Source organism: Folsomia candida, unplaced genomic scaffold (genome assembly GCF_002217175.1).
Source record: "Folsomia candida strain VU population unplaced genomic scaffold, ASM221717v1 Fcan01_Sc001, whole genome shotgun sequence".
NCBI lineage: Eukaryota > Metazoa > Arthropoda > Collembola > Entomobryomorpha > Isotomidae > Folsomia > Folsomia candida.
The window spans coordinates 3,516,643-3,542,039 of NW_019091193.1; the positions used below are offsets into that span (position 1 = coordinate 3,516,643).

The 25,397-nt window shown below is 39.5% G+C and overlaps 4 protein-coding genes and 1 long non-coding RNA gene across 10 annotated transcripts; 3 read left to right on the forward strand and 2 right to left on the reverse strand.

Moving 5' to 3' along the window:
- The first annotated feature begins 186 nt into the window (after positions 1 to 186).
- On the forward strand, positions 187 to 1,485 carry LOC118437737. The gene is made up of 2 exons (XR_004836314.1): positions 187 to 467; positions 561 to 1,485. It is a non-coding gene; the product is annotated as an uncharacterized LOC118437737 (long non-coding RNA).
- Positions 1,486 to 2,733: 1,248 nt separating this feature from the next.
- Positions 2,734 to 6,542, reverse strand: LOC110842269. Of its 2 annotated transcripts, XM_035857069.1 has the most exons (3): positions 6,327 to 6,542; positions 5,929 to 6,228; positions 2,734 to 2,868 (listed from the first exon to the last, which is right to left on the reverse strand). In XM_035857069.1, the coding sequence occupies exons 1-3, from the start codon at positions 6,426 to 6,428 to the stop codon at positions 2,854 to 2,856; spliced, it is 417 nt and encodes a 138-aa protein (XP_035712962.1). In that variant the 5' UTR covers positions 6,429 to 6,542; the 3' UTR covers positions 2,734 to 2,853. The 2 variants fall into 2 exon arrangements, with proteins under 2 accessions (XP_035712962.1, XP_021943672.1); XM_022087980.2 differs by lacking the exon at positions 2,734 to 2,868 and having other exon boundaries at positions 3,203 to 6,228.
- A 3,213-nt stretch (positions 6,543 to 9,755) lies between these two features.
- On the forward strand, positions 9,756 to 11,552 carry LOC110841720 (SEC14-like protein 4). The gene is made up of 7 exons (XM_022087413.2): positions 9,756 to 10,033; positions 10,158 to 10,233; positions 10,300 to 10,343; positions 10,420 to 10,540; positions 10,823 to 11,029; positions 11,105 to 11,185; positions 11,269 to 11,552. Exons 1-7 carry the CDS (start codon positions 9,917 to 9,919, stop codon positions 11,454 to 11,456), a joined length of 834 nt encoding a protein of 277 aa, XP_021943105.1. The 5' UTR covers positions 9,756 to 9,916; the 3' UTR covers positions 11,457 to 11,552.
- Positions 11,553 to 13,680: 2,128 nt separating this feature from the next.
- On the forward strand, positions 13,681 to 18,314 carry LOC110863084 (PR domain zinc finger protein 5). 4 transcript variants are annotated; one of them, XM_035850204.1, is made up of 11 exons: positions 13,681 to 14,215; positions 14,283 to 14,679; positions 14,764 to 14,967; positions 15,036 to 15,095; positions 15,169 to 15,357; positions 16,125 to 16,259; positions 16,346 to 16,549; positions 16,626 to 16,859; positions 16,928 to 17,089; positions 17,166 to 17,571; positions 17,744 to 17,877. In XM_035850204.1, exons 1-11 carry the CDS (start codon positions 14,101 to 14,103, stop codon positions 17,753 to 17,755), a joined length of 2,118 nt encoding a protein of 705 aa, XP_035706097.1. In that variant the 5' UTR covers positions 13,681 to 14,100; the 3' UTR covers positions 17,756 to 17,877. The 4 variants fall into 4 exon arrangements, with proteins under 4 accessions (XP_035706097.1, XP_035706088.1, XP_035706094.1 ...); XM_035850195.1 differs by having other exon boundaries at positions 13,685 to 14,215; positions 17,756 to 18,314; XM_035850201.1 differs by having other exon boundaries at positions 13,685 to 14,215; positions 16,212 to 16,259; positions 17,756 to 18,314.
- LOC110863085 lies at positions 18,164 to 25,397 on the reverse strand. Of its 2 annotated transcripts, none has more exons than XM_035850189.1 (13): positions 25,165 to 25,397; positions 24,901 to 24,960; positions 24,723 to 24,833; positions 24,448 to 24,648; positions 24,193 to 24,378; positions 23,741 to 24,094; positions 21,881 to 23,632; positions 21,050 to 21,817; positions 20,480 to 20,971; positions 20,262 to 20,414; positions 19,327 to 20,187; positions 19,041 to 19,259; positions 18,164 to 18,980 (listed from the first exon to the last, which is right to left on the reverse strand). In XM_035850189.1, the coding sequence occupies exons 2-13, from the start codon at positions 24,901 to 24,903 to the stop codon at positions 18,342 to 18,344; spliced, it is 5,739 nt and encodes a 1,912-aa protein (XP_035706082.1). In that variant the 5' UTR covers positions 24,904 to 24,960; positions 25,165 to 25,397; the 3' UTR covers positions 18,164 to 18,341. The 2 variants fall into 2 exon arrangements, with proteins under 2 accessions (XP_035706082.1, XP_021968010.2); XM_022112318.2 differs by having other exon boundaries at positions 25,161 to 25,397.

The following is a 25,397-nucleotide window of genomic DNA, read 5'->3' on the forward strand; positions in this document are numbered from 1 at the left end:
AATCTGAGGATTGCGATATGCTTTGTACTAATGGTCATAGCATGTATCGTTTTGTACATTTGTATTTTATTGACTTTTATTCAGGTTATGACGCGTTATCAAGTTTTTATCACAAATTGGTGAGACTAGAGGGCGAAACGTGTGCAAATACATATATAAGTGTATATGAATAAGTATCATGAAAACTAGCGATAAAGCTTTAAATGAGGGAAATGGGGACTTGAGTTACGAGGTCCCTTCAAACTACGGTTCAGCCAAAATTAGTAAATAGTCTGAAAAAAATCTGAAAGGTTTCCTGGCAGATTATTCCATAACATTTCTAAAAAACCAAAAAACCTCTCAGAAAAATTTCCAATAAGGAATTAAGATTATTAATATTGGCTGAACAGTAATATCCACTTGTGTATGTGTACATAGTCGGGTACGAAATTCTTTGATAAACGTTTTTTACTGCAGAAAAATAACGGGTAAGAATTTTTAATTAAAATTTTCCATCTGGATGCACAATATACCTGTGTATAATATAAAAATACTACCTTTCCAAATTTCCTCTCCTGGAGTACACACGCTTGAGAAATCTGATGGACGGCCGGTCGTTTGGAGCACGCGCGGTTTCTACCGGAAAATGGTCACAAGCGTTGAGAAACAAAATTTGAGAACTTCTGCACCCGTGGAAGTTTTAGAGCAGGCCATGGTCTCAATTTTAAGCCGCAAGTCATAATCCAGATGATTAAGGTCTGCTATTACCAATGGAATTTTTTTGACCAAATAAAATCGATGAAATGAGATCATAGTCGATTTTGGACAATTTTTGCACAATATGGCTGAGCCGTTACCTTTTAAGAAATTCAGTTTCTATTTTTCAATAGGCCGGACTTCAAAGGTTTTACACTAAGTTTTGCAACTTTGGTAATGTAATTCTTGGCTTGCGCTGTAACCCTTTCTAGAGAAAAACAGGGTTTCGCTTTCTCCAGCAGAGTAATTCAAATCCAAACCATCAAAGACTTAGGGGGATGAGATCTTCGACGTTTTCTATTTGCCAGGGGTATGTATGATTTTTGCTTAGTGCAAATTCTTTAATTTTCTTTGTTAAATTTACGCAAAGCTTGGGATAAGTTTCCACAGGAAAGTGTGCGTAATCCGAGCGATCAGTTTACCATCAGATTTTGTAAGTGTGTGTGCTCCAGAAGAGGAAATTTGGATATTTAGTATTTTTATATTATACACAGGTATATTGTGCATCCAGATGGAAAATCTTAATTAAAAATTCTTACCCGTTATTTTTCTGCAGTAAAAAACGTTCATCAAAGAATTTCGTACCCGACTAGGTACATATATCCCAACACACATAATTTATGTAACGGGATATGTATAATATTTATTTTATCGAGTAATAATAGCTAATGTACAGTAATTTAAATGTAATAAATTGATACATATGTAATTCTATGAATATAATTAAATATTGAAAACTCTGAATATACATAGATACATACATACAAAACTTCATAAATATTTGGTGCACAAACTTCTGCAAGTATGCATTATGACTACTCAATATTTGCCCAATTTTCAATAAGACTGACACTATCTAAGCTCTCTATGGTATGATTTTCACCATTAATCTCAATCACATCGGTGCATTTAATGTCATTCAAGACATGTCTGCTCCCGAAGATGAGCGAATTGCGTAAATTAGCATGCACAATTGTACATTCCTTAGAATCTGCTGATATATACAGACACACGGGGACATATCTTTTACGGAGGTCATCACTTTCCTGATCTGTGCGAACTATTGAATTTTCAAATTCTTCAGCACCCCTGCATTTAATCAGTTTCAAAACATTTTCATCTCCGGATATATAAATCCCGTCTTTTTCAGTGTGTCCAAAATTTTCAGGATGCAGGGTTTCCACATTATGAAACACATTTCTATTCCCTTTAACGTAGGATTAGGTGACTCATCGTCATAGGTCTAAAAATCTGAACATTTTTACGCATTTCTCCGTTCTGGGAATTTATTTTTAAATTCTATCAGATCCATTGGTAGACCAGGTCAGTACCAATTTATTAAAAATATGCACTCTAGATTCTGACAAGTTTTGAAGGAAGAGACCCAATTTTTCTGAAGGTGTTCACTCTTTTTGGGTCTCCTCCGTCAAAACTTGTCAGAATCTAGAGTGCATATTTTTAATAAATTGGTACTGACCTGGTCTACAAATGGATCTGATAGAATTTAAAAATAAATTCCCAGAATGGAGAAATGCGTAAAAATGTTCAGATTTTTAGACCTATGACGATGAGTCACCTAATCCTACGTTAACAATTAAATTTTTACAAATTATGTTTCTAATAACGTTTTCATCACCAATAATTGTCAAAGATTCCAAGGTTAGATTACTGATATTACAGGAATTTGCTCTAATTTCCAAATTAAAATTCGCTTCAGCAGAAGCATTTGCACCACGGAAAGTTACATTATTCACTTTACAGATGTAAGAATAATCTCTGTATTTACGACTAATATTTACGATGTCACCTTCGAATAAGAACTTGAGATATGGCAATTTCTTCGGATTTAACTCAAAAGTACGTTCAAAATCGTACGCAAAACTAGTCTTCTTAATGATCGTCATTCTATTTCGAGCGTGTCTGTTAGTAAGTTTAATAATGACCTCTGCCCACTTCGGAAACCACCAATTTGAACGTTTGACCAGATTTGTTTGTGAGCCATTCACTAATCTGTGAAACATCGCTTCTGTATCTTCCTGCCGAATTATCTGGAGAATTTCCCAGGACATCAAACCAAATGAGTGCAAATCTGCTGTAATGCCGGAGATCCCATAATTTTCAGGAGGTCGATATCTATATTATAAGCGAGAATGTCTGTTGGCAACGGAAGTGAAAGTAAATTTGTCTGTGACGGAAGTTTGTCCGTCACGGAAGTGAAAGCAAGGAAAGTTAAGTTTCGAATGGCGCGAAAATTCAAAATTAATTAAATTCAAAAAATTAAATGCCAGAACCTGCGGTACTCTTTGTGGCATATTTATGTGGGGGTTATCTAGGGATGGTGGTTATCTGGGGAAGGTGGTTGTCTGGGGTGGGTGGTTATCTGGGGGTGGGTGGTTATCTGGGGTGGGTTGTTATCTGGGGGTGGGTGGTTATCTAGGGATGGTGGTTATCTGGGGGTGGGTGGTGGTCTGGGGAAGGTGGTTGTCTGGGGGTGGGTGGTTATCTAGGGAAGGTAGTTATCTAGGGGTGGTGGTTATCCAGGGATGGTGGTTATCTGAGGGTGGGTGGTTATCTGGGGGTGGGTGGTTATCCGGGGATGGTGCATGGAATAGCATGGGGATGGTGGTTATCTGAGGGTGGGTGGTTATCTGTGGTAGGTTATCTGATGGTGTTAGGGCCAAGGTGTCAAATTCCACTATCATTGGTGGTACAAGACTTCAGGTGGCCAGGAGGGCCGCCCGGGCCGGGACGAGCCATCGGGATCAAATCCCATAACGTCTGAGCATTGGTGGTCTCGGTGGGCGAGTCGCCCTCAGCCGGGACGAGCCACCGGGATTAAATCCCATAACGTGGAAATGTCTTTCTGCAACCGAAGTGAACGTAGCGAACGTTAAGTTTCGAATGGCGCGAAAATCCGTCTTTTACCAGAATATTACCCCTGGTGGTGGTAACTGTTATTAGTTGCCTGATGATATGGGGTTATCTGGGAATTGTGGCATTGTTGTGGTTATCGGCGCGTTCCTGCCTGATCGGGTCCTTACTGCGTGATTGGTTTTATCGAGGCGTGGCACCATAGTGGGAGTTATCGAGGCTTTGCTGTCTGATGGTGGTTATCGGGGTGTGGCGCCTGATGGGGGTTATCGGGGTGTGGCGCCTGATGGGGGTTATCGGGTCGTTGCTACCTGATGGGGGTTATCGGGTCGTTGCTACCAGATGGGGGTTATCGGGTCGTTGCTACCTGATGCGGGTTATCGGGTCGTTGCTACCTGATGGGGGTTATCGGGTCGTTGCTACCTGATGCGGGTTATCGGGTCGTTGCTACCTGATGGGGGTTATCGTCGATAACCTATCGAGGTGTGGCGGCCTAATGATGGTTATCTGGAATATCTTAGCCAGTCGGCCCAGGCAGACAGGAATAGTCCAACATAGTATACTAACAGTATCGGGGGCAGTCTGTTGTGGCAGAGAAGCAAAAGTCTGCCGTTTGGACTTGCAGAGATAACTGAGCCAAATGGGGTGTCAGACAAACTGCCAATGGCACTGCCATTGCCACTGTCAGACTGGGCTTGCCAAGATGACAGACTCAACTGGGTGAAATTTAATTTTCCACTTTAACTTTCGTTGCAAATTGCTTTCACTTCCGTTGGCGTCAAATTTAAAAAAAATAAATATATATAAAATATTTAATTGATGAAATTTTGATAATCTAACTCTCGCCCGGCGGCAGACGGGCTTATACCCTATTGGTGGGCGAGTCGCCCTCAGCAATGACGAGCCACGGGACTAAACCCCATTACGGATGAGCATTGGTGGGCGAGTCGCCCTCAGCCACGACGAGCCACCGGGACTAAACCCCATTACGGATGAGCATTGGTGGGCGAGTCGCCCTCAGCCACGACGAGCCACCGGGACTAAACCCCATTACGGATGAGCATTGGTGGGCGAGTCGCCCTCAGCCACGACGAGCCACCGGGATCAAATCCCATAACGTCTGAGCATTGGTGGTACAAGATTTCAGGTGGCCAGGCGGGCCAATGTCCAAAATCCAAGTTTTTGACATGGAATCACAGCAAAATAGGCCTGGTAATTCCCGATAAATAGAAATTGACTAGCTAGGATCGTTAAAGCTTCAATTTTCATTATGGCGGGAAAGCTTACTAACATTAGTGAGGTTTTATTGCAAAATATGTCCAAAATTAATTTTAAATTAAATTACAGAACGCGTGGTACTCTCTGTGGTTATTTATCCGGGGGTGGTGGTTATTTAGGGGTGGTGGTTTTCTGGGGGTGGTGGTTATTTAGGCAAGATGGTTATCTAGGGGTGGTGGGTTATCTGGGGGTAGTTAAGTAGTGAGAGTACACGGCCCGGCCCTCCTCAGCCCAGCCCAATCTCATCTCATAGTTAATGAGTAGTACACGGCCGCGGCCCGGCTCGGGCCGGGGCGGCTCGCCCCAGCCCAATCTCACCCACAGAATTATACTACTATATCTAGAAGACGTACTGGACGAGCGATAGTAGCCACTTTATGAGCGCCCGTCGTGGTCCTCAACCCAACACTGGTGTATTGCACACCAGGGCCACGGGTTGTTGTCTCGAGCAATTTAATACACAGATGGGTATGTGCACCACCGTCACTCCAGTTGAGACACAACTATTTCTCTCCAATCTAAACTAAAGACAGGCCCCTTGATCTCACCTCATAGTTAATGAGTAGTACACGGCCGCGGCCCACTATCATATCGACGATATGACTATTCATAGCGACGATTGCCGATATGCAGCTTGCGCAACGGACAAATTTCTTTCACTTCCGTTGGCATCAAATAGTTTCAGTTAATAAATATCTACAAAAGATTTCGTTTGTGGAATTTTGAAAATAAAATCAACTCGCGCCCGGCGGGAGACGGGCTTATACGCTAGTCTAGCATATCTATGATCGATAAAGTGTTCATCCTGAATCATTCGGCAGACGCCAAAGTCTCCCAATTTAGCGGGAAATGCGAACCCAGATGGAGAGTAGGAAAACATAATGTTTTCGGGACGAATGTCTATATGTATTATTTTATGGAGGTGAAGATACTTTAGCCCTTGATATATGTCCCAAACTGTGTGCTTTCTAAATCCCGGGTTCGTCCGAAATTCCGGATTGTGGACGTCATTATTTATGTTCAACCATTGGCGCAACGACTTACCGCATAACTCCATTTGAATGCAGAAGGATTGAATTTGGCCGCTTTGAAGAGATCTAATTGTTCCAAAACGTTATAATTGCCTTGTGGATATGGACTATTTAGCAAAACTTCAATATCTTCTGTGATTAATGGCTTATCGGATGACTTCAAGATTTCGACTAAATTTTCATGTTTCTTTCCGGTCATAAGTTCATATTCTCGAGATAGTCGACTTTTCTCAGCGTCCAGCTCTTCTGGTGTGCTAATATTGGCGTCGATAAAGACTACTTTGACAGCGGAAACGGCGTGTTGTCCAGAAGCCTTAAATACAGTACACAAGAAAATTTACACAAGAAAATCTTAATATAGTCGAAAGAAAATCAGTTTTGAGCTGAATCTAAAGCAAAAATAAAAATTACTGCCTGGAAGACGCAGCTATAGGCTCCAGATCCCAGCAAGGATTCCAAAGTGAGGTGGTCGAACCAAGAAGTTGGTGATGAGTTGTCTGCATCAGCTTCCATTTTTCTGCAGTAATTTAAAAACTTTTTTCTAAATTTGAACGACGGAAATTGGCGAGTGGAGAGAAATATTATATATGTAAAGTGTGAAACGTGTATTTAAGTATGTCTGCAATATGTGTCAGCAAAAAGATAAGTAAGTGCATCAATACTTTACATTATATCTCCGGATATAAGTAGATAGGAAAACTACGCCGTTGGTAAATAAATGTTGGACAGATTGATGGATGCATGTGCAGATATTAAGGGATAAAGTGGTCAATCGCCAAATTCACATTACATACATATATTCAGATATTTATAAATATGTATTTAAGTATGTATAGTATAGTGCAAGCTGGGAAATATGTATTTGCAGAAGTCTGTGATGCAAACGTTGATAAATAAATTTTATTACGTTGGTATAGACAGGCTTGAATTTAAATACATTTACACATACATATGTATGTAAGAGTTGGAACATTGTGTGAAATTCGTTTGTTACTTACGAGTTGAAAATTATGCAGTGAAACGCAATTGCAGGAATGCGGGACGATTATATCTTACACCTCGTCGTTGAATATGCATTTGGACACAACTCCAGTGAATAATACAGTCAATGGAAAAAGTATTGGCAACCCCCACGCTAGCTAAATAAAATTGGCTATAAACTTGGAATGTATTATACAATTGGCATGAAAATGTGTTCGCATTTCGCAAATATAATGTAGTTTTCGATTCTAATCATGATTTATTAATTAAAATTAGATAAACACAGTTTTTTAATAATTGGTTGGAAAATTTGCAAAATTAACCCGCAAAAAGTATTGGCAACATGTGGCCAAATTAATTACGCGAAACAACTTTCTTAATGACCTACCACATTTCATTACGGAAAGTTAATTAGGTGACAAAATATGATGATAGCTACATTTTAAGTCAGCAATTGTGTTGTCTGGAACCAAAATGGCGACACCTAACGAGCTGTATTTGGTGCAGTGAGAAATATTCATTTCTTTTTCGCAAACAAAAGTTGGATATCGAAAAATCAATGGAAAATATACTTTTTCATATTTACTATTGGAAATGTAGCCAACAAATATAAAATGACAATTTTAGTTTCTGCTTTTCCATGATGCGGAATAAAAAAGTTACCTACGCCAAACGCAAATGATGTATCAAGCAACAAATTTCTTGAAATCGGAAGATTTCAACACCACAAACCACTTAGAATTTGAGAACCAACTGTGGAGTCAATATTTCATACAATATGGTGATCAATCAAAAATCATGCCATGGGGTTTCAGGGTCCAGTAGCCCCATAGAAGAGAAGGCTCCCGAAACGAACCAACTCAAGGTATTTAAATCAGCTAAATACCACCCTAAATAGACTTCCAATTGATGAAGAAGGGTCTAGGGGTCTCAAATAAGCAAATCTAACTTATTCGGTGTGGGTTGGATGGTTAGAGTTTGGAGGATGCAAAATGAGGCTCTCAAAAATGAATGCTGCCGTCTGGGAGTCAAGCTCGGAATAGGATCGATTATGGTTTGGGGTTGAATGACTAGGTGGTTGCGTAGTTAGCTGGGCACTATTGATGAAGTTATGACCAATGAGGTCTAATTAATCATTCGAAACGAAAATTTGAAAACATTTGACAAAAATCTGACCTAGGAAGTAATTTCATATTACAAAAATGCAGTGGCCCCAAAACATGCATCCACATTAACGATGCAAATTTTTGGAGACCGAAAAGGTTAAGCTTCTTTCGTTAGCTGCACAGTCTCCCGATGTGATTCTGATTGTCCGGGATGAGAAAAGAGAGACTGGTGGGAAATCACTCTACAAAAAACGAGCTTGTCATAAGTTCGAAAGAAGATTGGGAAGCCATATCCAAAAGGGTTATAAAGAAATTTGTCCAGTCAATTCCAAGGCGTATATCTGCTCTTATTGCATCGAGGCGAGGTGCTACGCGGTACTGGAAGCAGTTTATCGAAACAAAACTGCCGTATCTTTGATAATGACTTTTAAAGTTAAGGGTTGCCAATACTTCTTGCGGGTTAATTTTGCAAATTTTCCAACAAATTATTTAAAAACTGTGCTTATCTAATTTTAATCATTAAAACATGATTATAATCGAAGACCACATTATATTTTGTAAATCCGTACAAATTTTCATGCCAATTGTATAATGCATTCCAAGTTTATAGCCAATTTTATTTAGCTAGCGTGGGGGTTGCCAATACTTTTTCCATTGACTGTACATGTACATACATTTGTACATATGTATGTCTGACTGAATGTAATGCTCAAATTTTAAATTTGTTTCCGAATGCATATACAATGATAAAAAACAGCAATGATATGAAATTAATGCAATATTACGTACCTGTCTATGTGTACCTTTACATTTACACCTAGATGGTAAATATGTATGTAGGTATGTATATACTTATGTACTAGTATACATATGTATGCATGTACATACATTTGTAGACTGTCCTTTCTTGCAACATTTGATGCACCAAAAGCCAACATTTTCAGATTTCCATGGATGGGAAATATTTATGTAAGTTGTGAATCATATTGCGGTGCATCGAAGTAAACGGGACAGAATTTCTACGCGCCAAAATCAGGGTGCCCATTTGATTAACATTGGAGGCGGGCTGAAATTCAAATCAAATCTGTCCCGTTTACTTCGAGAATTCACAATACTTCCAGTGGTAAAGCAATGATGGTATGTATAAAACGTTAAGCGTATATGGACATTTATCATTACAACATCGTGGCATCCATAATTGAATTGTTTGCATATTTATAAATATAATAACATATCTAATACTCTATGTGCCACAATGATCAAAAAGTGTTGGAAATAAATTAATCAAAAATGAAATTCCTTGTTCCCCAATGAGAAATCACATGATGTAGGATATAATGTACAAATATACCCTAATACTTAATACAATTAACTCTATTAGCACAACAAAAAACTCGAGAGGCCATTTTTTAGTTTTATCCTGAAAACATAGGAAAAATCATAATGAAATCTTTATCTCGATTCAGAACAGTCCCACCAAACCGCTTTTATAAGGATAATCTAGCTGGAAATGCGCGCTTGAAGTTATTTATTCAGTGAACTTTGCTGTTTATGAGTTTAATCAACGATATTTTTCATACGTTGGGTAGGAATTTCCTTCTTATGGGAATAACTTATTCCGAATAAGGATATCATGCACATACTGATTTAACAAATTTACCTGTCAGAATCTATGCATATTGCATACGTATTTGCATATCTAGTAATCTACTTGAGTCTGAAAAATAATTTTATTTACACTTCTTTGTTTATTTCTCTACACTGGTTTCTCAGCCTTTATTCGCAAATTCCACTGCATATTTAAACTGCCTACTTAGCTGGTTTACCACTTACTAGTCTTCATGCTTCCAACCTGTGCAAAATCAAATTTTGCAAATTTAAAAAAAAACATACGTGCAAAATTTCAAGTGAATTATGGCAAATTTTTTGCGTGATGCACTTTTGTGCTGTGCATTCTACCTGGTGGCGAATGGAATCACGGTTGAACAAGATATGACCCTTACCAATTCGCAGGCAAAGATTCTGGAGCAGGTACACAAGCTCATAAATTATTTACACCAACGGATTACGTGTTAAACTTTGCACGCATAAATTTGTGGAGATGTCAACTTAACATATTTCTCAGATTATAAACATTAATTTGTTTTGATTAAAGTTTAAATCTCGACTGCAAGACAAATTGCCGCATGCCTACATGAGGACGGACTTTTACTTAATCAAGTGGCTGTTAGGTAATAAAATGGAATGACCATGAAAAATTCGATTTTTAAAAATTTATGTCTTATCCACAATTACAGATTCTAATTATCAGTTGGATTTAGCAGAAGAAAAATTACTTAGAGTATGAAATTTTTTATAAAACTATATCTAGGATTGATTACTTTGAGTTAAGTAAATGTTTATTCAATGAAATGTAGAACTTGAAATGGAGGAAGGACGAGGGGATGGATGATGGCATTCATTATGAAGACTGGAGCGATATTTGGGATGAGGAAGCTCGATACAGTCTCGACGGACGAGATAAGCAGGGACGTCCATGTAAGTGAGAGGCGGATGATGGGTGAAGTTAATTTAGAATTTGTAATTAAAAAATTCCGTGAAAGTTTTTGAAATTCAAAATTTGACCTATTTATGTACGTACGACCACGGTTAACACAGTTACCCGGAAATTGATACATTTTTGAACCACAATTTTTGACATTGGTCCCTTAAGTCCAAAACTTGAAAATTATTTTTCCGATCAGAAAAGTAGAGTCCAAAATGCGTGCTCAAAGTATTTATCGCACATGCATAATAATTGCTAAAAATTACAACTTATAGTGCTGTACGTCCCCATAAAACACCTTGACTTCAGAAGTCTCGTCATTTCCCAGCGGGCTGAGAGATTTCATCGATACGTTAACAAGGCGATGGACGAAGCTTGTTCCCTGGTCCAAGAATTGTACGAGAAACACGGCAACATTTCGAGAGGAATGGCAATCTTTGACCTGGAAGGGTTCAACCTCGTGCAGCACGGTTGTTTCAGATGTAAAGGCTGAAAAATAAGTAAATTATAGAGATATATCCTTATTTCATTTGTAAAAACAAAAAAAACGTACGTAGGTCTCCCACATTTTATTCGGATGTGGACCAGCTTTGTAGACCACTGGCCAAAATGTGTTGGTGACATGTTCCTTATCAATGGTAAGGAATTAATCTTATCATTTTCTAATTGTTTGTAATCTTGGGAATATGCATATATATATTTTTCATGTTCCTATAAATAGCTCCTGAACCTTTCGTTCACCTGCTAAATATTGCGAAACCATTTTCCCCTAAGGAAATTTTGGAAAATTTACATGTTTTTGGGTCAAATAAGAACGCGTGGAAAGCAGAGCTGAGAAAGTATTTTGATCCCGAGCAACTTTCAACGTCGTTGGGAGGGACGAAGACATACGATTGGGTGGAAGAATGAGTGAGATTTACCAAAATAGTTGTGTTCCCGAAAAATTGGTAAAAAACATGATTTGCTAATAGAAATAAAAATAGTTGATTCAATCTGTCAGATACACGATGATACTGTTTGTTTGTTATATATGTACATATGTACCATGTATACGTGCATGTACCGATGAAACATGGGCACCATTCACCATGCTATTCGATATTTACCAAATTAGTGCCATGAAATTTCCAACACCTTGTCATCAGGTTTGGCGAAGATGTTTGCATCCAAATAGAAGAAAATGTGCATGAAAGTTAACAAATTTTAGACTTTTTAAATTGACTGAGCCGTTCCTTCTCTTTGGATGCAAACATCTTCGCCAAACCTGAGCATTGGCAAATTTAGCGTCTTTTAAAAATGATTAATTACATAAATTTGTGATCGATTGACACTAATTTAATCATAATCTTTATAAGGGCTGAGCGTAGCTAACCTTATTGTTTATTAGATTACCGATCTATTCCTACAAAACACAGGAGCATAAATTATTGCAATATTGCAATATTTGTTCCTGTAAAAAAAATCCAAACCAATTTATTCCTGTGACTATGTAGCATCGTGACTAGCTTTTCCATCTCCGACGCGCAATCTACTTCCATAAAGCGTTAGTGTTAAGTCGCTGACTCTGTGATCGAGTCCAACTTGCCCCGTAGAGGAGACAAAGAAGGAAGCGGAGCAAATGCATGCATGCATGAACTGCTACCCCACATAGATATATCAACTGATCAACCATCATTACTCATCAGTATTTGTTATCATGATAAGTGACGTGATAAACACTATTAATTAAGTATTTTAGTTTGAGAAACTCCACCCACAGCGAGTGGCATATCAATTCGAATGTATTTTTGACGTTGAATCCAACGCCAATGGTTTTGACCTCCGAGCCCCCGTGACCTTGCCGTGACCGTGGTGTCCAAATATGGCTTATTCGTGATGTCGCATATCAATTCGAATGTATTTTTGACGCTGAATCCGAATCCGTCAATAGCTTGGCGTTAATTGTAGAAGTTAACGGGGTTTATGGAACTTAACGGGAGCGTGAAGCGTGGGAATTTAAATAGTTAGCTATGCAGTTACTCCCATGCAACGGGAATTTAAGTAATTAGCTTTTCAACTACCCCCACAGGGGGGAATTAAATTGTACTGTGACAAGGTTAATTAAAATACTGTATGATTTGGGCATACCCTCACTCTGATGAATGTATGTAGTATGACAAAGTCTTCACTGGGAATTATTTAAAGCATAGTATGACGGATTTTTCGCTTTGGGCACACCCCCCACTACTCTAGAACCCGGCCTTGGCCGGGCTATACGCTAGTTAATTTTATAATCTGAGAAAACAAAATATTGAAATAAATAGATCCCGGATATTAGATAGTATTAACGTACTAACGATCTACTAACCTTCGGGGTGCGATGTTCGTAAATTTCCCAAACCGAGTTTAACAACATATTTACTTTGTCAAGTTTAGCCAAAGACAGTGATCGAATTTGACGGTAACCGTGGGCCCCTTTGCATTGTTTTTCATTTATTATAATGCAAGATGCTGGGCCCCCTTATTAGATAAGATATTAATAATTATTTTAGTTGTGTGGTAACAAGTGATGCACATTTTGGAATATTAAGCGAAGGAGTAATACGTACATATTTGAAGATATTGGAAGCGAGATGTCAAAAGCCGATGTTAACTTAATTTCATAACGACGTTTACTTGAATGTTAAGGATCATATTTATAATTGTATACAATATAATTTGTACATATAACACAGATATTATACACACAGATGCAAGGGTCAGTCTCAACTTCCCCCCACAGGGGGTGCGGTTCGTCCCTCGGGGGGTGTAACTTGAATCAAAGAAATAGACGCATTCCTTGGGCCACCAAAATTCGGAATATATATACATATCATAGGATTTATCTCAGGGGAATAATGGCAAAAATTTGGACCTTTTTGGAGTCTGTGAGTTTTTTTACATATGAATGAACATGTCTCAAAATTATTTAGTTGCATTTCTTTATTAAATATCGTTTCGTCGAATGGCATAAATATACATACTTATGGAAGCTATAAAAAATACTTATTTTTATTTCTGAAAAATGGAAATCTTTATCCAGTGCCTATTATTTTCTTCACGAATCTGCAGATTTTCATATCGCTTCCATGCAACAAAGTAAGAGAAAGTTGGAAAGATTCGACCCGCGATTCAAACTTGTCAGCATTCGCTGCATTGTAAGTTGTAAACAAATTATCAAATTGACAATTTGATAAATAATAATAATTGAAATTATGAAAAACTACTAAAACAAGTAACTACAAACTAATTTCCTTTCACGATGGCACAAAAAACAGTCCGAGGGACGGGAAACCTCTTGTAGGATTTAGTTTGTTCTGTCGTTCGTTTGAAAAAGTGTGATGATTTTGAAAATTTAAATTCAACAAAAGTGCAATCTGAACTGAAATTTAAATCTGCACACTGTTTCATCTGCCACATTTCTGGAACGAGACAGCAGCTCCGTCCAATAACTGAAGTAGAATTTGAAACTTTACTAAACATTATTTGCTTGACGGAGACTTTATCGGTGGACAAGTTCTACTGCATTTGTCCCATGTGTTCAGAAACGCTGGTGAAATTAATAAATTTGAAGACAGAAATTGACAAAATTTCCACCTGCATTCGCAGTCTGGTGCAATTACGAGGCAAAAAATTGGATATTTTGGATGGTACGTATTTTATAGTTGTGCATCTGTAGGCAAATGGCAAATAAAATTTTAGGGTTTTTGAATTTAGGAAATTTTCCTAATCCAACAGGAAATGAATCTGGCACAAAATCAAGCGGCGATGTTGCAGAAATCAATTCCATCAAACTTTCGACAAGCCTAGACAACGTGACTGTCGATGAGGATAACGTCGACGAATTTGTGGAGAGTCCTCCAAATGAGTCCTTAGGTCCTGATGAAGGCGATTGTATGCCAAGTTATCATCTTGCTGAAGATGTTGAAGAAGAGTCAAGACCATTGATAAATTTAGGTGATATTGATATTGACATCAAATTCTTCCCCACGGCTGATGCTGATGAGGCCGGTGACAACATGTTCCCGCATTTTGGTGATTATCCTGATTCGGAAACGATCAGCACCAGCTTGTCAAATTTGAGTGAATTAGTGCAAACAAGTAAAAAGCTTAGGTAATATAAATAGTATTTTCAAAATGTGTAAATATTTATGAGCGAAAAAGGAGACATTTATTTAAATTATGTACTATCTTATAGTCGATCGAACTCGAACGGTAAGGAAGTTATCTCACGTGACGCTAAACGACCAAGAGCTTCTAGAACCCGTGCTGAAGAGTGTATAAAAAATTTGTCAAGGCGTGACAGTGAAAATGACGATGATGATATTGGCAATCATGAGGATGCTGATTTCCATGCAAGCAGTGAGGATGAATCGGCCTATAGTGAAGATGATAATTCCAGGTCTTTACAAATTGTTTATTAACTAAGCACTATGTTGGGCTTTTATTGGATTTTTGTCGTTAATTTAGTCGAGCTCTCCCAGAAGCTGATGTCGATGTTGGTGCACCTTTATCCAGAAAATCTAAAAAGTATGCATGTATATAACAAATCCAGTAAAGAACTCAAGTTAAAGAAGACAAATTTACTAATCTTGTTTTACAGTAATCTGAATCGCACTCAGGATGTAATTCCTCCTTCGAAATCTACAGTTTGCAGCCAGAAATTTAATAAAAGACATAAATTGGATCATGAGACAAAATGCGAAGTTTGTGATATGCAATATACGACAAAACGTGGTTTAGATGAACATCTCCAATCGAAGGATCACGCTGATGTTGTAAGATGCCGAAAGTATGTACATGTTCAATCCAAATTAAATATTAGTAATGAGTTTTAATTAGTAAATTAATTAAACTAAGAGGGATTTCACGTCAAGTTCGTAACCTACGTAACTGCGTTAGGTTTGTAAGTTTACACACTCTTGACGTGAGTTGACTTTGTAAACATTTTCGTAAACATTTTTTAGTAAAAAAAATATCGCATATAAAACGTCATCAAAATGTTGCTAGCCAACTTTATCCTAGCGTACACCAAATGACATGTAATTTTTTTGAATTTTTTTGCCTGAAATATCAGTTTTCAGGAATTACACAGCCATTTCTTATGTCACAAAATTCTATAATATACCAAAATGATCGTATGATCAAGACCGATCGATTGATACCCCTCTGGATGAAGTGTGTCAATTTAGCCCAGATTTGACATTTGGGGGCTGGTCGGATAGCGACCAATATTTTCGGCTGGCAGCAATCTTTTGTTAAATAATTAAATTAATTTGCATGTCGGGACGAGATCACATAAAAATGTACAATAGACAATTCGTCTCTAAGACAATTTCAACCGAAAATTCAGATCTCAAGCACTCGAATTATTTACGAACTTTTGTTTACGAACCAAAAACATGCTTTTGAAGTGCGTAAGTTTCGTAAAAGTTCGTAAGTCAATTTTCCTTAGAAATGTGTGTAAAAGTTCGTAAAAGTTTGTAAGCTTACAAACCTTACGCAGTTACGAAGGTTACAAACTGTGACGTGAGTTCCCTCTAAATGTTTGCCCCGTAGGATTAGCGATAATGGCGTTATTACATTTTCTTGCTCTAAATGTGATCATGTCGGGTTTCCCGATTTACTTGAACTATTGCTACATAGAGACAAAGTTCACGACCGAGTTCACAAGCGAGATCACAAGTTCACGTTGTAAGCTCAATATTTAAATATCTTCTAATATTCGTAACGTGGCTAGATTCTCTCTGTTTTAATGAAATTAATATGTATGATTGCAGGCCGTTTGGTCCAACCGAGTTAGAAATCGCGACTTTACGATGTACCATTTGCCATGATAAATTCAGCGACCTGGCAACCTTGATAAAACACAAAGCTGTACATATCAATAAATGCGAAGTGTGCAATATAAGTTATTCTACACCAAATGAACTTAAATTCCATCTTGAGTCGGGCCAACACGAAGCAGCAATTCGAAGCAGGAGGTAAAGATTTTTACAATAACAGTAAAGGTTCAAACTACTTAATATTAATGCATTTCCCCTGCAATTTGTATCTTAGATTCGATTCCGATGGCAAGGTCACCTTCGTCTGTGACCTTTGCCCAGATCAGTCACCGTTTTACGATCTCTTAGAATTTTTCCTACACAAGAAAAACGTTCACTGGAAACCAACAACATGCCAACCTTGCAACAAAACCTACGCCTCGATGAGGAGTTACGACCAACATATTCTCTCAAACGTACATGCCAAAACTGTCGGACCGAAAGCATTGGCGGCTCTAGAGAGGAAGAAGTGCGTTTATTTTTTAATGTGGAGCGTTAATTGCAAAATTAAAGTTTGGCCCAACTTTTCTTTTAAAGGAAATTCAAGTGCAGCAAATGTGACAAGATCTACCCTGCCGAGTCCTTGCTCCTTGGCCATATTCGAGCCGCCCATAATCCTCCTGCCTACGTTTGTGAAACTTGTGGGAAACGCTGTCGAAATTTGGTCAGGTTGAACGCCCATAAGAATGCGCACCACCGGTAATACCGATAGATTCTCAATTTACTTCTGTTTCTTGTAGGAATATGTAAATAACCAACAGTTTTCACTTGCCAGATCGAGAATGTTTACCCCAAAAGAAAGAGCCTTTCAATGTAAATTGTGCGACCAGCGGTTCACCAGCTACGCAGGAAGATACAGACATGTCCAATCTTTGCACAAGGGAATACGCTACAGGTGTGATTTGTGCCCAAATGAATACGCTAAAAGTTGTTCCTTAAAGAGGCACAAAGACAATGCTCATAACTTGAACAATGACAAACCACCCACGACCAAGGAGAAAGCTACTCGTCTTCAGTGCGACATTTGTTTGAAAACGATGGTTAAACAAAACCTTGGAGGACACATAGAACTCTTTCACTTGCAGGACAAAAGTAAATGTCCTTTTGATTGCTGTGATGTGGAATTTGCGACTGAACAGGAGTGGATTCAACATTTGGAGGGGTGCACATCAGAAAAAATTGTGAGTTTACTTCCTAGGAGTTTTTTTTCGTAGATTTTTTATAAACTCCACCCTTGGTTCAAGTGTATTGTTTTGCACGTGTTTTGCAAATACACACATATGCAGATATTTACTTACCTCTGAAACATAGATGGTTTTTTTATCAAACTACTAATTACTTGTTGTTGGCAAGTTTTTTTTATAGACGGAAGCTTCTAGATCCTCCTGCTTCTTTTGTGGAGCTTTGTTTCCAACCCAATTCCTCCGAATTGTCCATCATCTGCAAGCCCACAAAACGTTTGCGTGTGAAATATGCTCCAAGGAATTCACCAGGCAAATAATACTGGACCTTCATAAATACTCACATCAAGAATCCAAACCACATCTTTGTCCAAAGTGTGGAAAGCGATTTAAACAAGGTTGGAATCTCAAACTTCATACCACAACGGTTTGCGGGGATGATGACGAAGAGAAACAAAAAATGCTTGAAAAAAGAAGGGAACAGTATAAATCATTTAGAGAAAAAGTGAGTTTTAATTGCGACGAGTGCTCGGTGGGATGCACGACGGCGAGAAATTTGGAACTGCACAAAAGTCAAGCTCATTGCGACAACTTAGACTAGACGATATTTATTTTTAAGCGTTACTATCTGTTTTCCGCATTTAACGTTTCGCACTTCATAAAATTATATGGAGCTAAAATCCACTTACATATTTGTATAAAAATTTGTTGAATTAAAACCAGTTACACAAAAATTAAGCTAATTTTAGAATTTGTCTTTGAGTTGTAATTCAATTTGCGATATCGCACCGTTCGAGCATGATACGAATGAATCTACCTCCTAATAAATCTAAAGATCTTGTTAAAGATGATCCACCTGCGAGATTGGATGATGATTTGATTACTCCACGCCGTAGACTCTTGCTCGGATTTATGAACAATTTTTTTAGCGACATTCTTTTATCATCGCTTGATTCGTCCGCGTAAGAAAATTCCGATGCATCGTTACCATCGTCATCAAAAGAAGTAGAGTCATCTATGTAATATACGGACGACTTGGTAGCACTTCGAGGTCGACTGCTCCTTTTCTGAGGGGGTTTGGGGAGGCTTCGTTTAGCTTTGAAGGTTTTTTGTTTTACTAACCTGTAACTTTTTAAATTAATAAAACTATGTGCAGATCTACGGCGTGACTTCCGGTTGTTATCTTCGTCGCCACTCGTTCCACTGAAGGATTGTTCGTTATCATCTTCGTCCTCGGATTCTTGACCTTCATCGTCACTCTCTTCCGGTTCCTTCCTCCCAGCATTTGATCGTTTCTGATTTCGTGGCGTGGGAGAAGTCTTGACTAATATTTTCTGCAAAATTTCCAACAGTTCAAACACGGAGCTGACTTGGCTCTTGACCTTGTTCGTCTTTGCGGTTTCGACGCTCTGATAAATAAATAAATTGTAAATTCTAATCTTCGCAAATATGCAGATTAGTTCAGTTACCGTCGTGGTGAGCACGCTATGATGTTTCCGCATGTGCCATTTTTTGCTCTTTTCGCTAATTTGGAGGCCACAGTGGTCACAAAAAGAGGTGAAGTGGATCGGAAAATGCTTCCCAGTGATGTGCGACTTTAGTCCGTCCTCCGTCGAAAAATCCTGGGTGCAAATGTTGCAGAGGAAACGTTTCCCATTTCTCGCACCCTCCTCGACAATGTTCACCGTCTTTAAATAGGACAAATTTTCTATCAATTGCATTATTTAAACGTCAAAAATTAGCATCATTCCCAACCTCAATTTTTGCTGGATCGAAATTAACTTCTGCATGAAATTTTTGCACATGTCGCTTCATCTGAGGCATGTTCGTTATGGTTTTCGGACACGCCGGACATTTAAATCTCTTCATTCTCTCCTCACTGTGAGCCGTTATCATGTGACCCCTCAAAGAGTGGGCGTACTGGAATGTGGCATTGCACTGAGGACACATCACCCTCGTGAATGCGTTGTTTTTGTGCGCTTCTAGGATGTGAGTGATGACGAATTCTTTGTTCTTGTAGTTTTTCATGCATACTTTACAAGTATAAATGGTGACGGATTTTCCGCTATGCTCGACTTCCGTGGCGTGTATCAAGGATTCCAAAATTTCTGGGGTTATGACCTTCTTGCCGGGATTGTGTTCGTCTTTGACATGTTTTAACCGCATCTCACGGGTGATAAAGATACTCGGACAGTGAGGACAGGACCAGATGCCTTGTGCGTGGAAGGAGTGGTAGTGATGGAACTGGGAAGCGGTGAAGACTTTTGGGCACTCGGGACAAGAAATGGGGGGATCATTGGGGTCATGCAAGGTCGTATCATCTACTATTCCAGTGGCGGAGGGGATGACGAGGGCGTCGAGGGGGATGGAATGAACTGCATTCATGTGCAGAATCAGCATGTGTTTTCGACCAAAAAGTTTTTGACAGATTTGGCAGTAGCGTTTCATGACTTGATCGTAGACGAGGTGGACCTGATGGAAAGAGTGCGATGTCGTAAAGTGGCAAAGTTGACAGAGGGAGGCGGAATAGGGTGGAATGGTAGGGGTGGGATATTTGGTGGCGGCATGCTGCTCATCTTGGTGGGTATGATTAGATGTTGACTTAGGAATCGAAACCTACCAGAATTTATATAAATTGTAAGTTTATGATATTGCATTGAGGTTAAATCATTCGTTTGAAAATTAGCAACCTTTTCTTTGATTAGTTCCACATATTTAGCCAGATCGTGATCCTCGAAGCAGTGCTTTCTCAACCGGGCCAAAGTTAGGAACGATTTTGCACAGAGTTCGCATTTGTAAGGTTCCGCACAGTGATACATTTCCGGCTCCATCGCTTTCGATACCTGGTAAAAAAACTAAGGGATGTCAATCCAATCCACTTATCTATTAATAACTTAGTTAACCTTACCGGTGGCTCATTAGGATGACATTTGTCTATATGATCCATCAACTCAGAGTTCGTCTTGAACACTTTCCTGCACCAGAAGCAAGTCAGATTCGTATCACATTCTTCAGGCTGTGAATTTTCGGTCCCCTCTCCTTCAGCGACAAATCTGTGACCTTTGTTGACATGACTTTGCAGCCATTCCACTGACGAAAATTCAGACAGACATGTAGCACACTTGTGGACATTTACACTCGAAATATTAAGCGGAGCGTCACATTTCGAGTTTTCGATCCCACGATGGTCATGCGGATGAAAGAGGGCGACATGATCATCCAACTGCTCCCTTCTCCTCAACAAGACGCCACAATGCTCACAACCCCATCGTAAATGGTCATGCGTCGACACGTAGTGGTCGATGAGGGTGGAGAATGATTTGCAATCATGGTCACATTCAAGACACACAAAGAGAGAGGAACGACTCGTTGTGCTGCGCGAGTCAAAAGGCAAGTACCACTAGAAGGTCAAACAAAGGTTAAAGATTACATAAAATAGCTGGTTGTATATAAATAAATAAGTACAAAAATAACCAACATGCTTGGTCGACTCAGGATGTTTTCTCTTAAAATGGTTTAATAAACCAATCTTTCCAAACAGCAAATTGTTACACTTTAGGTCAACTTGTTTCCCAACGCGGGCGCTGAACGGACACATCCATTTGATCTCGTTTTTGACCCAGTGGTATGCATACAAGTGTTCATAGAGCCGTGACCTGTCAGTGTATACGAAATCGCAGATGGGACAGGTAAACTTCTCCTTCGATTGATTACTTGGTTTCATCTTTTTCGATTTCTTCTTATCCACTTCCTGTTCGGAATGTCTCTTTTTCAAATGTGCCTTAAAAGCGGACTCTTCATTGAAGACTTTATCACAGTGGGGACATTTCGGACATAAATTGGCCACATTTTCGGGTAGTTTCGTCTCCAGCATCTTTTGTACTGAGCGCTCTAAGGGACATATGGTTTCCGGTAGGAGTGGTTCTACGGGGGGTGCAGGACCAAGAGTAGCTCTTCGTGCCTTGCTCTCCTTCCTGGCACGGTTCCCCCAGAAATCAGTATTCGGAGGGTGGGTACGTCGGCAGCGTTTCAACGAGTCCTTGACCAATTTGGTGGAGTGAGATTTATAACTCGACCCACGTGGACGGCCCGGCTTCCGTTTGATATTTTTAGGCTGCGATGAGCCGTGATGAGTATAATCATCGGTGGAGTTTCGATGAGCAGCGTTAGATGACCAGTCATTGGTATTAATGGTGGACAGGTGTTGCTGATAACCGGTCAATGTAGATTGGTAGGACGAATTAATCTAGAAAGGAAACGATTTAAATTAAGAATTATACAAATGGCGAATTAAACATTAAATGGTTACCTGCTCATGGTGATAGGCATCATGTTGCTGTGGTGTCGATAAGGCTACCCACCCGTCGAGTTGGACTTGACCCAATTCATACCCAACCGGAGTTTCTACCGCCATAAAGTGCTGATGGGTGTGGTGTTGCTGTTGATGAGGGAATTCAGCTTCTTTCACGTAGTGATCGTCATCTTGTGGTGGAGGAGAGTATGAGTCCGCCGCATTGTTGGGCGTCCAGTCGTCGTGGTCGTCATCGACATGATATCGATTTTGTCGTTGTGGGGGAAGATATGTGGGCATCGTTGTGAGTGTGTGTAGAAGATTTGCAGTTTTTTTCTTGTTTGGGGTCATTTTCTTTCTTGGCGGAGCGGTTGTCGACATCGACGCTGATGGGGTTTTCTTACTCCGTTGTCGTTTTGACCCTTTGACACATTTCATTACCTGTTGCAATTGCTTCTTCATCGCTTTTTCCCTCTTTCTAGCCTCCCATCCGGCAACACCGGCCTCTCGTTCGGCGTCAAACTTGGCGCGAGCTTCCTCCGAGATGACGCCACCACCACGCTTTTTCGCTTTCCACTCCTTGCGATACAAATTATCCTTAAATTTCTCCTCCAAACTAAGCTCATTGTATTTCTTGATTCTGCGAACGACGTAGAATCGTCTATGTTCTAAATACTTTAGAACGACGGAGCCAAACTTTTCCAAAAAAGTGTGAAACTCTTTGAAATTTGTAGTCACCGAGGATTCGACAACCTGAACCGCTAAAGACGACTTATTATAGCTGATTTTGCTCGTTTTTGTTAAAGTGAGGAATTTTCCCAACATTTTCCGGTACTTAATTAGTTCTTCTCTAACTTTGACTTTGTTCGATCCTGCGGCCAATGTCCAATATTGGATGACTGGCTGATGATCTGGGTGTGTCAATGTGTTAGCGAATTCAGCCGGATTCAGGGTAGCGACGAGTTTAAGGTGGATTTCATACTCTTTTTTCTCCATGCGGCATCGTATCCGAGAAAATTGGGCGTGCCGTGACTTTTTCTCTTCAGGTGTGAGAGGGATGCCTGTTGCCTTTGGGGTTGAATGTTGAGGTTCGTTATCTTTTAAGCGAGCCGCGATCCGGGCGCTCCTCTCGGTGAGAGATTCCTTGCTGTAAAGTTCTCTCTTTTGACTAAGCCAGACTTCTGCGTGTTTGATAAGCTCCTTCTTTTCGAGGATAACTTGGTCAATGAGGCTTTGACGTTCAATGTCGATCAGGTCACGACTTTGGGAGTCGTCCGGTTTTTCCTCCATCCAGCGGGCACGGCATAATTCAAGTTGTAATTCAAGTTGGGAGGCGCGCTCTTGTTTCCTGATATTGTGAATTCGATTTTTTGGTTGGAATCCAGAGCTGTTGTGGGAATTGGTAAAATCGTCGTCGGCCGCAGAGACGGTGTTGGCTATCCAGTCTTGCATCTCGTTTTTGTCTTGGATGTCGGAGGGTTCTGGTTTAACCATGACGACTTCAAGAGAGCTGCAAGCGGAGCCATCGTGATCGCTACTACTATTACAATCATCCTCATTATGGTCGTGGTCACTGCCATCGTCTTGAGCAGGGTCATTTGAACTTTGACTTTGATCTATGGGTGCGGGTCGTTCCAATGATGGAACACAATTGCCTAATTCAAGCTCGACGGCTTCGGCGATGAGTACAGATCGAACGTTCTCAAATTCCAACTGCAACTTAAGTATGAGCATTTCCTTAAAGAGCAAGTCTTCACCGGCTTCAGGTGCCTGGAAGATCCGAAGTCAAATTAACTGGAAAGTCACCTTATTTTCGTAGTTTGTAAAGTGGACTAATTCAGAAATACTTATCAGTTTAAAAACTAATTTACTGCTCACCACGTCGTCCAAATTTTGGGGTCGATTCTTCTTCCACTTTTTACTGCTAGGGTCCCACTTTTTCTCAGTCTCAGTGCTAATAAGGCGGTCCACCTCATGCCGAATGGAACGAACTACCTTCTCCCGGGGAGTGTAATACACAGGGACAGGGGGCCGAGAAGTGGATGGGTCAACCGCACCAGTAGGTGGGTGAGCTTGGGATGAGTCGTTATTACCCTTGTCCAGATTGTGCATACTTTTCTGCATGGCTCTCTTCTTTCTGACCCTCTCACGGTCCTTTCGCCGTCTATAATCGGCCCACGTTTCCCCAGGAATCGAGTCAAGATCTGGTCCGTCATACGCCAGAGTTTCCTCCTGGTAACAAAAGCATACAAACAAATTTAAAGAAATGTCGTTTGAATGTGCATAATCAGGAGAAAGTTTATAATGTGAAAGCAATTGATTTGGCAGACCTCCTTTCTCTTAATTCTCTTTCTGATGGCTTCCAGTTTCAAATTTTTGGCACTGACTGACCGTTTACGTCTGGGATTTGTTCTATTGTCGATACTGGAGGCAGATCTCGATTTTGTTGATGTCCTCCGGCGCTTTCTTTGTGTCCTTTTTGGTACTTGAATTAATTCATCAGACTGGCTCCGGTCCTAGTGGAGCAAGTAACAATTAAAATATTAATAACTACTATGCAAATTAATCTAAAAATATAAGCATACATCGTCAGGAGTGTACTCGGCGTCATTATTGTCTTCACATTCTGATTCTTGCAATTTTACTATAGGATTTCGCAAAAGGGCTTTATCGTCATCTCCACTTCCTTCCTCCGCATCGTCATCAGTAACCTCATCCCTTTCAATCTTGATATGCTTCACACGTGCTGACGAAGGTCGTAATCGGGACGAAGGTGTCGTGGTTGCCTAAAAATTAAGAAAATAAAAATTTTAATTGTGTTGAATGTGACAAATTAAAAATTTAACAATTCGTGCCTTGCCTTTTTCTCACTGCGACTCTGTCCTTTTCGTTCTCGTTCCAATCTTCGGCGATGGTCCGCCTTGGTTTCGTCAGGCAGGGCGTCATCCTCCGTCGCCAGCTCGTTCTCCTCCTACAAATCACAATTATTAAAGTCTATCTTTGACTAGGTTTCAAATTTGCTTATACTTTAAACTTACCATTTGTCTCTGTTCCTTTTTCAGCTTCGCCTATTACTTAACCACCTTTGGAGGCATGACCTATAAACACACAGAAAACTGATCTTCAGCTAATTTTATGCAAAGAAACACAATTTTAATTGAATTTGACTTAAAACTATGTCTTTCAATGCATACATTTACGTAAATTCATTATGTCAGTTAATGCGTATCTCATAATTAGTAGGTCAATAATAACGTTATTATCAATTTAGTCTAAATTAATACAAATTTAATCTTACCCACTTCCGGTTCAAGTTTGAAGTGCTACTTCACATCTACGATAAGTTGGAATCAGAAGCACCTCCCACTAACCGGACAACATACTAATCTAAGTCCATTAGTTAATGGCAACTACGCATTAGGTATTAATTATGAACCCAAATTTCAAAAACTTCAAACTTTGACGACGAAGTAAAATGCAAAATGTGAAAAATAAATATTATTATTTTGTGAAAAAGCGATTGCGCTCTTCAAAG